This window comes from Strix uralensis, chromosome 1 (assembly GCF_047716275.1).
Source record: "Strix uralensis isolate ZFMK-TIS-50842 chromosome 1, bStrUra1, whole genome shotgun sequence".
Taxonomy (NCBI): domain Eukaryota; kingdom Metazoa; phylum Chordata; class Aves; order Strigiformes; family Strigidae; genus Strix; species Strix uralensis.
The window spans coordinates 136844287-136857159 of NC_133972.1; the positions used below are offsets into that span (position 1 = coordinate 136844287).

Genomic DNA, 12873 nt, shown 5'->3' on the forward strand with positions numbered 1-12873 from the left:
CGGCCCCGGTGACGGTGACGGTGACGGTGACGGTGACGGTGACGGTGACGGCGCCGCGGCAGCGCTGGGGGGAGGGTGTCGGGCGCCCGTCTGGCTGTGTCCTCGCAGCCCCCGGCGCCACAGCGGCGCTCGTCCCCGGGCCTGTGGAGCCCAGAGGGGCGGCCCGGTGCGTTTGGCCCAGCAGCCGCCGGAACCCTTTAACAGCCGCCGTAACGGCGCTTTCGATGGGCTTGGGGCGGGAGAACGGGCACGTGATTTAGGTCGCCGTGGCTCGTTGATGTCAAGCTGGAGCGCGGAGCGGCTGCGTGTGGTGCCGCCGTGGGCCTGGGCCTGGGCCACCTCCTGCGGCCCCTCCGGTGCCGGCTCGGTTTGGAGGAGCTGGCAGCGAGCACGCAAGTCTGGACTGGCGGGACGGTTTATGGGGTTTCTCTAAGAAAATTGAAGAGTTTATTCCAGGTGGGTTAAGAAAGTAAACAGGACTACCTGGGATGGAAGCACGTTCACTTTCTTTCTGGTGTATCTGACATACAACACTATTCTTGGTAAAACCCAGCTTTTTCAACCTTAAAATGCTTCTGTTCTTACTGAATAGTCAGTCTCTTAGAAGTCCAAGCCACGGAAAATTCATCTTTTTCGTGTTGTCATTCGCTGGTTTACACAAGCACAATGAATACTTTGTCCTAAAGGTCTCTAAGGGAAAAATGAGTAACTGGCAGGGTATGTGTTAAGAGAAAGCAATATATAACTGGAGGGCACAGCATTGTAATTACAGCTGTGTGTATGAGGAAAAAAGATCTGTATGCAGCAGGTTTTGCACAGGCAGATTATTTGCATATGGCTGTGTGAAGTTTACCAGTCCCATCCCTCTGAAGGAAACGTTGTGATGACAATAACTGAAGTTTGCCAAGATCTTTTCAGTTACTCCATGAAGAATGGCTCCTTTGATAGTGATGTGTGAACATTATAGAATTTCATTCCCAAACGCATGCATATTTCCAGTGCCAAACTGTTGTATTTCAGTATAGAAGGATATAAACTGTTCCTAAGAAATGTAACATTTGATTCAAACATCAGGTTTGAAGCAAACGCATTCAGAGGATTTGTTTTGATCCTGGTGTAAATTTCTGGAAGACAAGAGCTCTTGCACTGGTCGAAGGAAGCGGGTTGCCTAACCTGGTGTCTTGGCTCTGGAAGGAAAGGCATAAAAATTTGCAACAGATGCAGAATAATCTGTCTCAGGAAAAAAAAAAAAAATCCCAACTTGTAAGTATGGGGAGTTCTTCTCAAGTAAAAAACTGTTGTTGTAATTCTGCATATTCTTACAGGCTTTTAATACATCTATAAAATGCTGCTAAGGTCTTTGCACTGTCACATATATGGCCACAATGTATACAAGCTTAGGTACAAAGTAGCTCCTGTTTTTGCTGCTCCATTTTTGTGTCTGTCTTAATAGCATTGTAAATACTCCACCTTTATTGTCGTAGAAGTCTGAGCAGAGATTTTTTTTCCATGCCATCCATTGATAACTTTCCATTTTTTTAACCCTTATTCCTATACATTTTTCATGCTTCCTTCATGAATAAGCAGTCAGAATCTATCCTTTACATTTAATGGAAGAAGCCTTCAAAAACTGGGGGGGGTGGGGTGGGGTGGGGGGTGTCTTTTTTTTTTTTCCCCTGAATTCTGTCCCTTCCAGGTATATCATTTAAGAGCCTGTGAAGTAACCAGCACCTCTGTGCTAGGTAAGAGCGTGCAATTGATGCAAAACATCATCACATTTTGTGTTTCCCCACGCCATTTCATATGCATGATTCATACGCGTTTTGTTTTTATTACTGGACTGCTGCTACACAGCGGCAGCTCGAGGTTTGACATTGAGTTCTGGCCGGGATTTCGCTTGCCCCTTTTTCCCCTCACGCAATGCCATTCATTTAGATCTCAGTTGCGTACAAAGCTAGACTGAATTCTCTGTGCTTCTGCGTTGCTACTTGGCCTTTTACCAGTCTGAAGTGTAATCTGCATCTTACACCCTCATCCTGTACAGCAAAGAACTCCTGGAAACCCGCACTGTTGGGTCTCTCTCCTCTTAACTACCGTCACCGTTACAACTCCTTCACATCTCCTCATTAATAAATCTAAATACAGATAGTTGTCCCAATAATGAGAGCCTGTGCTAACCCACTTTTTACTACTATGGAGAGTACAGTTCTTCAAAAAGTCAGACTCATCTTTAAGTAAGAGTAGATACTTGTCTATGAAAAACTGCCCTTTTGTACATATTTTTTCACAAAGTACAATAGTTTGTGTGGCTGAATGGTGTTCTGGCTATGTAATTCTCATAATAAACCACTTACAATTGTAAATAAGAAATATATGCCTAAAATACTGTAAATATGCATATAAAATATATATTGAAAATATTTAAAGCATTTTTACCGTTTAAAAGAATAATCTTGTAAAAGCTCAGAATGCTGCAGAGGTGGAGGGGAGTTCCAGATTTTACCATACTTCACAACTCTCGCATGTCCCGGGTGCTTTGTCCAATTCTAATGGCTCTGCTAATTTTTTATATGCTTCCTTGTATATGCTTCCTTGCTACTGGACATGCAATTGCACTGACATGCTCAGCACCTCTGAAAGACGTCACAAGTTTGACTCGAGAATGAAAACGGTAAAATGATTTTTTTTATAAAGGTTGTTCTTGCTAGTATTTGTGTTTTCCTTTTCTGCCCAATGTCATTTTAAAATGTAAACTGCAAAGAAGTTTCTAAAAATGCTGAATGTTACCGGAGAAACTATCAGTCCTGTACAATGAGAAACCAATACATCTTTTGCAACTCAATCAATACATAATATCCACTGAATGATATTTAATAAAATGTTTACCTCAGCAATAGCACACTATATGAGGAATACAGTGTTTTACAGAACAGATACATCAGATGGCATTTGTGCATTTAGTTTAAACTTTTCTCTAAATATAGAAGATGTTTAAGTGAAAAACGTGCCAAGAACAAGCCAGCTCTTTGGGCTCCCTTCCTTCCGTGCACAAGCCGCTAAAAGACGAGATAAACGAACCTGGGTATCATGAGCAGACAAGTAGTTGTACTGGGGTAACACTCAAACACATTGTGAACCCCGCAACATGCAACACGGTCATATGGATCGACACAAGCAATTCCTGGCGTATGGAGCCGTTTGTCTGTTGTACGTAGCGCTGTGCGTACGCAGGATTTCAGCACACGTTTACTTGAGGTCAGCATGCACCCATGTTTTCAGGAATAGCCACACACATTTAAGATTGTCTGAAGGACGAAGCTGACCTGACCACTGCAGCCAGCAGGATTTCTGCCCTCGGCTTCATGCAGTGAAGAAAGTGCCCGTGGGGTTTCGACTGCTATTTTTAGACGTGCCCTTTGTTTTTCACCCCAGCCTGTACTGCTCTGTGCTGAGCTAGTCCTGCATCACCCCTTCTGCCCCACGCACCCCTTCTCCTTCCCCCTTCCTTCTGCCCCACATACCCCTCCGCCTTCTCCCCCGCACACCCCTCCGCCGCTGCCTGGCGGGGATGAGGTACCAACTGCCGGCAGCGCTGCCTCTGCGCCTGCCTCTCGCGTTGGTGCCAACTGCAGCCGCCTTCTCCTCATCCCCCTGATCAGATCCCAGCAACATCCTCTATGACAGAAACCAATCATGCGTCACATTAACTTAATGAGGTATTAGTTACATTTAAGAATCAATTCCTTCTCTACAAACAGTATTTCAGGAATTGCAGTTTGTCTGTAGATACTATTTTTTAACTTAAATATATATATAAGGTGTAATAAATATTTTTTTTTTTAAAGCGAGAAGGGAGATTAGATTTGTGAAGTTGTTGATGTTTCTCCTTGGTTTGCGCCGTCTCCTTGTGCCGAGTGAGTCAAAAACTGTCCTGTAGCTCCAATGTATAACCTGGAACGCATCGGCCACTTCTGCAAGAGAAGAGACAAACCCAGTGCTGAGATACTTGGTGTCTTTGCAGCCCGAATGCAGCTCTCAGCAAAGCTGGAATCACAATACAAGAAAATAGGAAAGATTTCCTATCACCAGAAGGTTCCCCTTTTGTCAATTGTTGGCAAATGTGGTTAGAAACTCGGTAAGGGAACCTCAGCCTGGATGTTTCCTTTGGTCATGAATTGCGGGGCTCAGCTCCCAAACCCCGCCGTGACCCAGCGGGCGGGAGCAGGCCGGGCTGATCAGCCAGCGTACGGCTATTTGTATAGTAAATGCTCTGTTGGTAAAATAAACCAACACATTCCTCTTCTTGGTGCCAGGGATACTGCGGGGCTACCCCCGCGCCCGCCACGGCTGTGGCCCTGTGCGCGTACCCATTCGTGCCAGCCGGCCCCCACACAACCCGCCGCAGCACAGGGGCTGCCAAAAGCTGTGTTAAAGGGGGTTTAATGTAATTGCACCTTGGCGGTCTTCAGCACTGACAACTTCTTGTTCTTCGTCAGCTCCAAGGATTTCAGATGAGACAGTTCATCTTTCTGCTCACCAATTATCGGAATCATCAGTTACACTGGTGTTAAATATTTATTCTTACAGCTCGAGTTTCTTAACCCGAGCAAGTTACTTACTGCGGACGGCCCTGCAGTAAGGGTTGCCACAGCTGGGTGCTGCTCCTCTCTCGGGAGGAAGCATTCAGCTCCAGCTTGATGTGCCCAGTTCATTATTAGAGAGGTGGATGTTTGAAAAGACAACTTGTCATACACATTGGATGCAAAAATACCCGAAACACAGCCAGCTTGTTGTTCCAAAAGAATCTGATTTTTTTAAGACACTTTTGGAAACAGGTTGGCACCTTTCCTGTGAGTAACAAAAGGGAGCTCTAAAAACTAGAGGGGCCTAACGCTGCAGTTAAATCTCAGCTCTTCTATTTAAAGATGTAAAGCAGCAGCATATTCTCACTTGGAAAGACCATACAATCTCCCTTCAGTATTTTTATTTCAAGAGTGATGTGAATTCATCGTCAATAAGACATCGGAGTTTAAAGTAATTAACCATATTTTTTGTTCAGTGTACACACAACTGTACTTGGGTATTTTACTTTCCTCACTATTTGTATTTACTGTGCTTGATATATGAGTGTAGTTAAAGTCCTTATCTGTACTGGTTGTCTCTCATCCTGCACTTTAGGTGTTTTTTTGAAGCATGTACTGTGATTTTTCTGTGACACTTTTGTTCTAGTGCCAACTGAAAAATTAATTTACTACCAGGAATATTAGATAGATTGGTTAAACTCCTAGAATTGTTACAAAACTAAATACAGGTAAGTGACACATAAATAAGATTATAAAAAATAATTGCTAGATGAATCCAGTATCGCTGTATTCCAGTAGCCTGGGAAATGTGCATCTGGATCATTTAACTGCTGCAATAACTATTTAAAAGTGTTTTTCTGCCAGTACTAGTTGGCAGCTGATAAAAAGTACCATAAGAGACCTGTGTCCTTTCACTCTGACCAAGGGAACTAACAGAAGCTACTTAGAACTTATTTTGAAATACATCACAATATTTCTTAAATTATAGCCATCTTCTAATTGATGTAAAGGTTTTGCTTTCTTAATGAGCCTGCTAATCATTTAAATGGCCTCAGAAGCCTACGTCCACATCATGCTTTTAACAGCGACCAACACTGTGAACAAGAAACTCTCTGTGAATTAGTCACTTTATAGGAATTAGAGATTACTTCACAAATTAATCTTAATTAAATCATTCTGAATTCATCAGACTCTTAAAAAAAAAAAAAAAAAGGAAAGAAAAGAAAAGAAAAACACCCCAGTGCTCTAACTCACTCCCTGAGACAAGAGCCAAAGAAAATACCCCGTGGTATTTGAGCCCCGTCAGTCACTGAGCAATGCATCTGGAACCAGTCTCCAGTCCCAGCTCCTCTGCAAGAGCAGTTCCCCTCTCACGTCCCCTCTGCATTGCTGTGGGGTTTTTTTTGAGGAAGGGAAGAGCGTATACCAACTAGATGAAATAAACGCATCAGAAAAGCACTTTCATAGAAGGAATTAACACGTGGCCAGTAATTAACGTCACCTTTCATACCTCGGCTGCCTTGGCGGGAGAGCCAAAGCAGGCCCTGCTGTGGCTGGGGTCGCGGCTGTGGGACAGCGCATCCCCTCAGCCCCAGACAGCCAGTTCTGATGGGTTTGGTGGGGGATCGCGAGGTTTCCAGGCAGGGACCGTGGAGGTGCTAGTACTCCCCTGGTGCTGCCCTCCGCCATCGCTTCCAAGGGACCAAGTCCCGCTAGGTTTGGACCTATGCTACCTTTGATGGTCTTGTGCAAAGGCCCTGAAGCCAGAGGGACAAAGCCATTGAGCTCCGGGAGGTTTCCATCAGGCCCCTAGCACCTAGGTGCGTGGTTAGTCTAGGCAGCCTTTTCATGTATTAACTCGGGCAAGATAAATAAGCTTGAAATCCTTCATTTCATCTAAGCATCTTTAACACCGATTTATTTCTTTGCTGAGAGAAGGTGGTAGCTGCTCTTCGGCTCTCCTACCTTGACAGGGTGGAGGTATCCATCCCCTCGGAGCGTACCCAAGCCCTCTCTCGGTGTCTCCTCCTCATCCTGAAGGCTGCGAGTGAGGTGTGCGATATAGGTGGTGGCCAGGAGGAGCACATCCAGCTTGGAGAGCTTTGTGTCGGGCGGCACAGAGGGGAGAGTCTTCTGCAGCTCGAGGAAGGCATGGCGCAGGGTTTGAACTCGGCTGCGCTCTCGAGCGGCGTTAGCGGCGGCGGGTCTGCCGGGAGGTGCCCCAGCCCGCTGCCCAGTCGCCAAGGGCGGGCAGGAGTTGTTGCCCGCAGCAGAAGGCAGCAGGGAATCGGGGTCTGCGCCCAGGCTGGAGACCTCCTCGCTGCTCTCAGCTAAGTGTCCACAGTCCATCTGTGACTTCCCCAGCAGGGAGGGTCCTGAAAGCAACAAGAGCATCTCTAAAGCCAACCGCCGCGCTGTGCCGAAGTGTCTGCATTCTAAAAGCAAAGATCATCCGAAATGCAAGTGCTGCTCGTGCCAGGAAAAGCCGGGATGCAGATGTACAAGCTGCTTTTCCCGCTTGCTGCTTATAAATTTGGTATCACTCACAGGTACAGAAACAGAAATTAAACTCTTCACAAAGATTGTCACTTGATTTTTTTTTTTGGACAGTATTACACAGAGCAAATTTTTTGAGTCACTCATAGCCCTGAGAAAACCCAACAGGGAATGCTGAGCAGCACTGCCACAGTGGTTTCCTTTTACCACCGCTAAAAATTAGACTAAGTGCAATTTTTGAAACATATTATTTGTATAATCTGGGATGTGGGACCATCTGTATATTTTCTATTTAGCTGCAATAATTTTATCAAGAGTCTTACAGGTGATCAGCGCTGCATGGATGACAGAAAGAAGAATATCATCTTCAGATGCAGCACTGAGCGGAGCCACAGAGCACAGTACTGAGTTTTTGAAGGGCAAAACCCGGTCTATGATTTTAAAGGATCAAGAACCAACTTCTCCAGTCTTCCCCCTGCCCCCCCGGTGTTACTCAAAAATTTCCATGCTTATCCTTTATCTTCTACATTTTCAGACTTTAAAGAATCTTGTAAGCTGTATTTTAGCCATTGGGGGGCAAGAGAACCTTTTGAAAACAACGGCAAAAAACTTTTGAGTGAAGCTGAAAACAACGACCACAAGGTCTTTTCCCAGCTTTCAGAAAAGATGGTCAGTCACCGCTGCCTGTAATAAAACTCACAGTGCTTTAATTCATTCAATTCCACAGTAAAATGCAATTCAATCAATACTCCCCGAAGTGCAGCATTTCTTAGCTAGAATAATACCTGATCCCGTCCTCCTCAGTCAAGCAGCCCTTCTGGGTGTCTCAGCCCCTGGCTTTCACGTGTTGGGAGCGGCTGTTTCTGTGATTGCCCGGCTAGACAACAAGGGCAAGAACAAGTTATTAAAACTTTTAATTTCATTCAAATACTATGTAATTAAAAAAAAAAATAAATAAAACAGATGCACGTAAATGACTGAAGATGTAAATTTACTCAAATTAGGCCTTGATTTTGCAAAGCATTTCAACCACATGCTGAAATCCTACCGATGTCCCTCTGTAATTGCGGCTGATGATGGCAAAAAACCCAAGGCCGTGAACCAAGTCAAAGATTTCTAGCAGAAAAGTGGAAAGATTTCTAAATAATCCTTTTGATGGTATTTAGAAGACATTATTATTTCAGGGGGTTTATTGTGATTAATTTGTTGTTAATCTGGCTCAGAGTTTTACCAGGTAATGTTCTCTTAAATAGTTTAGACTGAAATTATTTGTGAAATACTCTGTGTGCATTATAACTGTAAACCAAAGGAAAAAAAAAATCTCATTCTTTTTTATTGTGATATTTATGAGCAATATAACATAAAACTCACATTAAGCTTACATGAGCTTGTCTTGAGTGAGGGCTGAAAAATGCTCCTTAATTTGGCTGTTTCCTTTAACTTAAAATAAAAAAGGTCCAATGTGCTTTTTTTCTTGCTATTTTCTCATTGTGTTAAGGCGGTCAGATCTGGGTGCATTTTAGTGGCAAAAAAAAAAAAAATCATCATTGTTGCTACTGTAGAGTCAAGACAATCATGAAAACTGGCAGAATAATCTATCAATTTATGTTTATCAGCAGGATTTCTCATTTGCCATCCCATCGAAACCCCACTGAAATGAGAAAGTCTTCCCTGATTACTGTAAAAGTCTGAATTACCCAAGGATACAGACTGGATTGGTGTAAATACCTGCTCACCTACTGAAATACAGGACTAGGCTTGGTTTACACACAGTTTTGATTTTGGTGTGTTGGTGTATAACCAGATTTAGAACTAGAATGACTTTGCGTGACATACAGTATGTAGAAACACACATACCTAAAAACCTCATTTCCTTGAGCGCCCCTCAAAGTAGGAGTTTCTGTTTTAGGAGCTTCACATCTGCATCGGATGAAATCCTGGGCCTATGGAGAGGAAAAAAAAAAAAAAAAAAAAAAAAAAGGCAAAATTTCAGCTGTGGAAATGAGACATTTCACTCTGAATTTCTTCACTGTCAGATTTCTCATCAGATACATACAGCAAAAGGCCCGGGAAAATCCGCTCTGCAGAAACACGGGCTCTGCTGTAGGTATGTACGTGTGCGCAGCCAAACTGCGGCGGTTCCTGAGCCAAAATCGCGTTTGTTACGCGCTGGGGGTGGGCAGCGTCACTCTTCACGCTGGTGCGATCAGGATACACGCTCGGGGTGCTGCTGCGAGCTCTGTGAATCCAGGAGTCACCCAAACCTCCTGGTCCAAAAAACTATTCCTGAAAACCAAAGAAAACGCCACTGGGCAACGGTCAGTTTCCATGCAACCCCGTTTAAAATTTTACAAGAAAGAGGTTTGGTTTTAAGATAATTGCAATAATTTTTTGCAAACACCCACTTGCTGCCTGGCGTGCAGAGAGACCTGGAAATGGGGGTGTGAAAGTAACTTTTATATTATTTCTAACACATTTCTATTGCGGAAAGATGCATTTGTGTTTTTATGGGACATTACAAGGATATAATCGGTTTGAAATCTAATTAGTTTACCAAAAGAAAGCAGCACAACACTTATTTTAGTCCTATATTCCGTGTGAATGAAACGGCAACGAAGGCAACCTGCCCACATGGACAAGGAAAAGATCGAAAACGCCAGAGCAGAGTACGCAAACTGAAAAGAAATCGGTGGAAACCTGAAATAAACTTGTTCGCAGCCTTTTCAGTTGTTCCTTGGGGGAAAAAAAATATAGTCAATCTGTATTATTTTGCATCGGTTTTAAAAAGACCTTGCCCTCTGCGTAGCAGTTAACGAAAATACTTTCTCCGGAGCAGCGAAATCGGATCTTTTCGCGTGTGAAGGCAGCCCCGGCGCTACCCCGCCCCGCCGGCCCGGGGAGGCTGCGGGAATCCCCGCCGGCCGCCCAGAGATGCGCCACCGCGGCGGCTGCTGCGCCCCCGTCCCGTCCCGTCCCGTCCCGCCCCGTCCCGTCCCGCACCGCCGGCGGGCGAGCCCCGGCTCCCCGCGGCCTCAGGGCGACCCAGCGCCGCGACCAGGGGAGGGTTCCCCCCCGCGTCCCCGCGCCCGGGGGAGCACTCACACACTCCCGCACGCACACACTCACTCACCGATCCCGCCCGGAGCGGCTCTGCCCGCCGCCGCCTCCGGCCCGGCCCGTCCCCTCCCGTCGCGTCCGGCCCCGCTTATAAGGCGGCGCGGCCGGTGGGCGCGGCGGGGCCGGGTCGCACCTGCCGCCGGGCCCCCCCTCCACCCCTCCGGGCTCCCCCCGCCAGCCCGGCCGGCAGCGCCCGCCCCTTCCCGGGCGGGTCATTAATCACGGAGCTGTCGGGGGGCGGCATCGCCTCACCCTCCCGCAGCCCCCCCGCCCCGGCCCAAGCCCGGCAGCGCCCGGGGGGCACCCCCGGCTCCGTGGGGGTCCCCCCCCGCGGGCCGCGCCGCCCCGCCGCTCGCCCTCTACGCGCTGTTTTTCTTCGGATAAAGTAACGGCTTTTACTGGAGGAGAGGAATTGAATCGCGGGGCTGGGAGCTCAGGCGATGGTTTGTTAACAGCGAGTCCGGCCCCTCCGCTCCATCGCCCCGGGGCGGCGGGTTGGGGTGGGGGGGCGATTGGGGTGGTGGTGTGTGTGTCCCCCGGGCCAGGCTCCGTCCCGCAGCCGCGGGAGGGAGCGGGTCGTGGCTGCCCGGGCGCCTCCCGTGGGGGCCCGACCCGCACGCGTGGGTCCAAACACGAACGGGATGAGGCGGGCAGTGGGGTGATTTCAAAGTGAACGGGGAGCAATTAAAAATTAGTAACGTTAATGAAAAGGGACAGTCAAAATAAATACCGGGGGTATAGAATTAGCCCAGAAAAACATTTTGAACGAAGCCTGATTGCGCGATAACGGAGACACAATAAATCAAGCCTCGGGAGCAGTAGAAAAACAAAGTCTGAGCGATTCGTTACGGGGTTTGCAGCCAAGAAAATGAAGGCCCCAGTCTTTAGCGATAATTGGAAGTCCCGGGAAGGGCTGATTTCGGGGCGGGAGGGACGGGGCTGGGGAGGGCCCGGCGGGGACGGGCGGCCGCGCAGGGGCAGCCGGGCCCCGACCTTCGGCCCCTCCGGCGGGGCGGCCCCGGTCCCGGCCCCGCTCCTGCCCCCGGGGGGGCACCCGCGGCCCCGCGGAGCCGCCTCCGCCAGGGTGGGGGGCCGGAGGGCGCGGGGTGCTAGCGGGCTGCCTCCGAAGGAGGCGAATTTAAATACTCAAACGGCAACTGTGCCGCAGCGTTTTCCTTCGCCTGGCGCTGGCTGCCTGGCTGGGGGTTTCCCTTCTTCCCTCGGGAGCTGCTCTGAGCAGAGCTGCGCTGTCGGTATTTGCAAGGCCGTGCTTACGGGCTTCACCTGCCCCGCGGAGCAGCCTTCAGCCTCCCGGTGCCCAGGAGGAGGCCGCGGCTCCCCGGCGGGGGGTGGAGGCAGCTCCCCGCAGCCCCGCGGGAGCCCGGCTCGCACCCCGACCCGCGTTTCGGCCCGAGGCTCCCGGATCCCAGCTCAAGGGAGCGTTGCCGAAACCTTTCCGCAGCTAAAAACCCCCTGAGAAATTCACTCGACAGACACATCTCTGCCCAGCCAGCCCCCGGGCCTCAAACCGGCAGTTCTTGAACACGTCCATAAACCTGCTCGTTGAAGCACACTGAAAACACCCTCGCCCACAGCGTGACGTGACGCGCTGCCGGGCTCCCCGTGGGCCGGGGACACTCGCCTGGGGCTCCCAAAGGAGCTGACTGAGTCCAGCGCACGGGCCCGGGGCTCAGCTCCCCGCAGCCCTGGGAGGTGCCCGGGCGCTGCTGGCCCGAGAAACGTCTGCTCAGACCGGGACTTGGGGCCCGACAGTGGGACCCTCAGCCACGCTGGTACGAACGGGGCAGTGACAGACCGAGGCCTTCCCCGTGTGTCCCAACTGCCCAGCCACCCTCAATGAGCAGATCACGAGTACTGTGCGCTTCTTCTCTGCTCTAATTAATGACACAAAATGACGTGGTTTTTTGACTTTCCCATGGACACACACTGCGTTCAGGCTCAGCACAGGAAAGCCAGCGGAAGGAGTTGGAAGAGGAGTGGTGGAACCCCCATCGCCATCTTTTGACAACTCCAAATCCAGCTTGCTGCAGGGTGCAGTTAGAGATTGCAGAGCGAGATTTACGAGCAGGGTTTGGAGAGACCACCCTGGCTGCTAACACTGTTACCAAAGAAGAGGTGCATTAGATATATTAAAAAATCCCAAACAGATACAAAGGTAGATAATTATTCTTTGCCCTGTCAAGACTTTCTCCCACTAGAAGACGCCTCTGTTGTAGCCACGAAGAGATCCAGTGATGATTTTCTTGTATTGACCCACTATTTAAGGCTAAAGCCGTAACAAGCCGCTGCAGCTGTTTCTTCTTCTTTCCCAGACAAACGTCTGAGAATGACTTTCCTGCCTTACCTTCCACAGTATATTTCAAATCTGAGAAACGCCAGACTCACAGAAGAGCCAGATTTCCAGTGTGATTTAGGTAAGAAAAAGCTCTACCAGAGACAGAGCGATGTTTTTCCAGGTACACTTTGCTCCCTTCATGTCAAATTATTTTCTGGTTTTACGGCTACAATTCAGCATGAACGTTCATGGTGTTTCTTTCCAATTTGTTCATTTTCTCCCATTCCTGTTTCTGTATAAGGATTTAACAAGTATGTTTGTCTGCTGGTACGGTGAAGCGTGGATATTGGTACTACTGACAGACTAGCAGAAATGTTGCTC

The 12873-nt window shown here is 48.3% G+C and overlaps 1 protein-coding gene and 1 long non-coding RNA gene across 3 annotated transcripts; one reads left to right on the forward strand and one right to left on the reverse strand.

Annotated features, from left to right (window-relative positions):
• The first annotated feature begins 91 nt into the window (after positions 1–91).
• LOC141949194 (uncharacterized) lies at positions 92–3844 on the forward strand. Its single transcript, XR_012630685.1, has 2 exons — positions 92–1263; positions 1697–3844. It is a non-coding gene; the product is annotated as an uncharacterized LOC141949194 (long non-coding RNA).
• On the reverse strand, positions 2856–10333 carry TCF24 (transcription factor 24). Of its 2 annotated transcripts, XM_074882463.1 has the most exons (6): positions 10210–10314; positions 9136–9365; positions 8937–9022; positions 7865–7956; positions 6549–6958; positions 2856–3971 (listed from the first exon to the last, which is right to left on the reverse strand). In XM_074882463.1, exons 5-6 carry the CDS (start codon positions 6930–6932, stop codon positions 3858–3860), a joined length of 498 nt encoding a protein of 165 aa, XP_074738564.1. In that variant the 5' UTR covers positions 6933–6958; positions 7865–7956; positions 8937–9022; positions 9136–9365; positions 10210–10314; the 3' UTR covers positions 2856–3857. The 2 variants fall into 2 exon arrangements, with proteins under 2 accessions (XP_074738564.1, XP_074738573.1); XM_074882472.1 differs by lacking the exon at positions 9136–9365 and having other exon boundaries at positions 10210–10333.
• Between the last annotated feature and the right edge of the window lie 2540 nt (positions 10334–12873).

Excerpts from the sequence above, each read along its gene's own strand:
- TCF24 (XM_074882472.1), bottom strand. The coding sequence starts at position 6,932 with ATGGACTGTGGACACTTAGCTGAGAGCAGCGAGGAGGTCTCCAGCCTG. Across the intron at positions 3,972-6,548 it reads GATACCTCCACCCTGTCAAG|AAGTGGCCGATGCGTTCCAG; the intron begins GTAGGAGAGCCG and ends CTTCTCTTGCAG.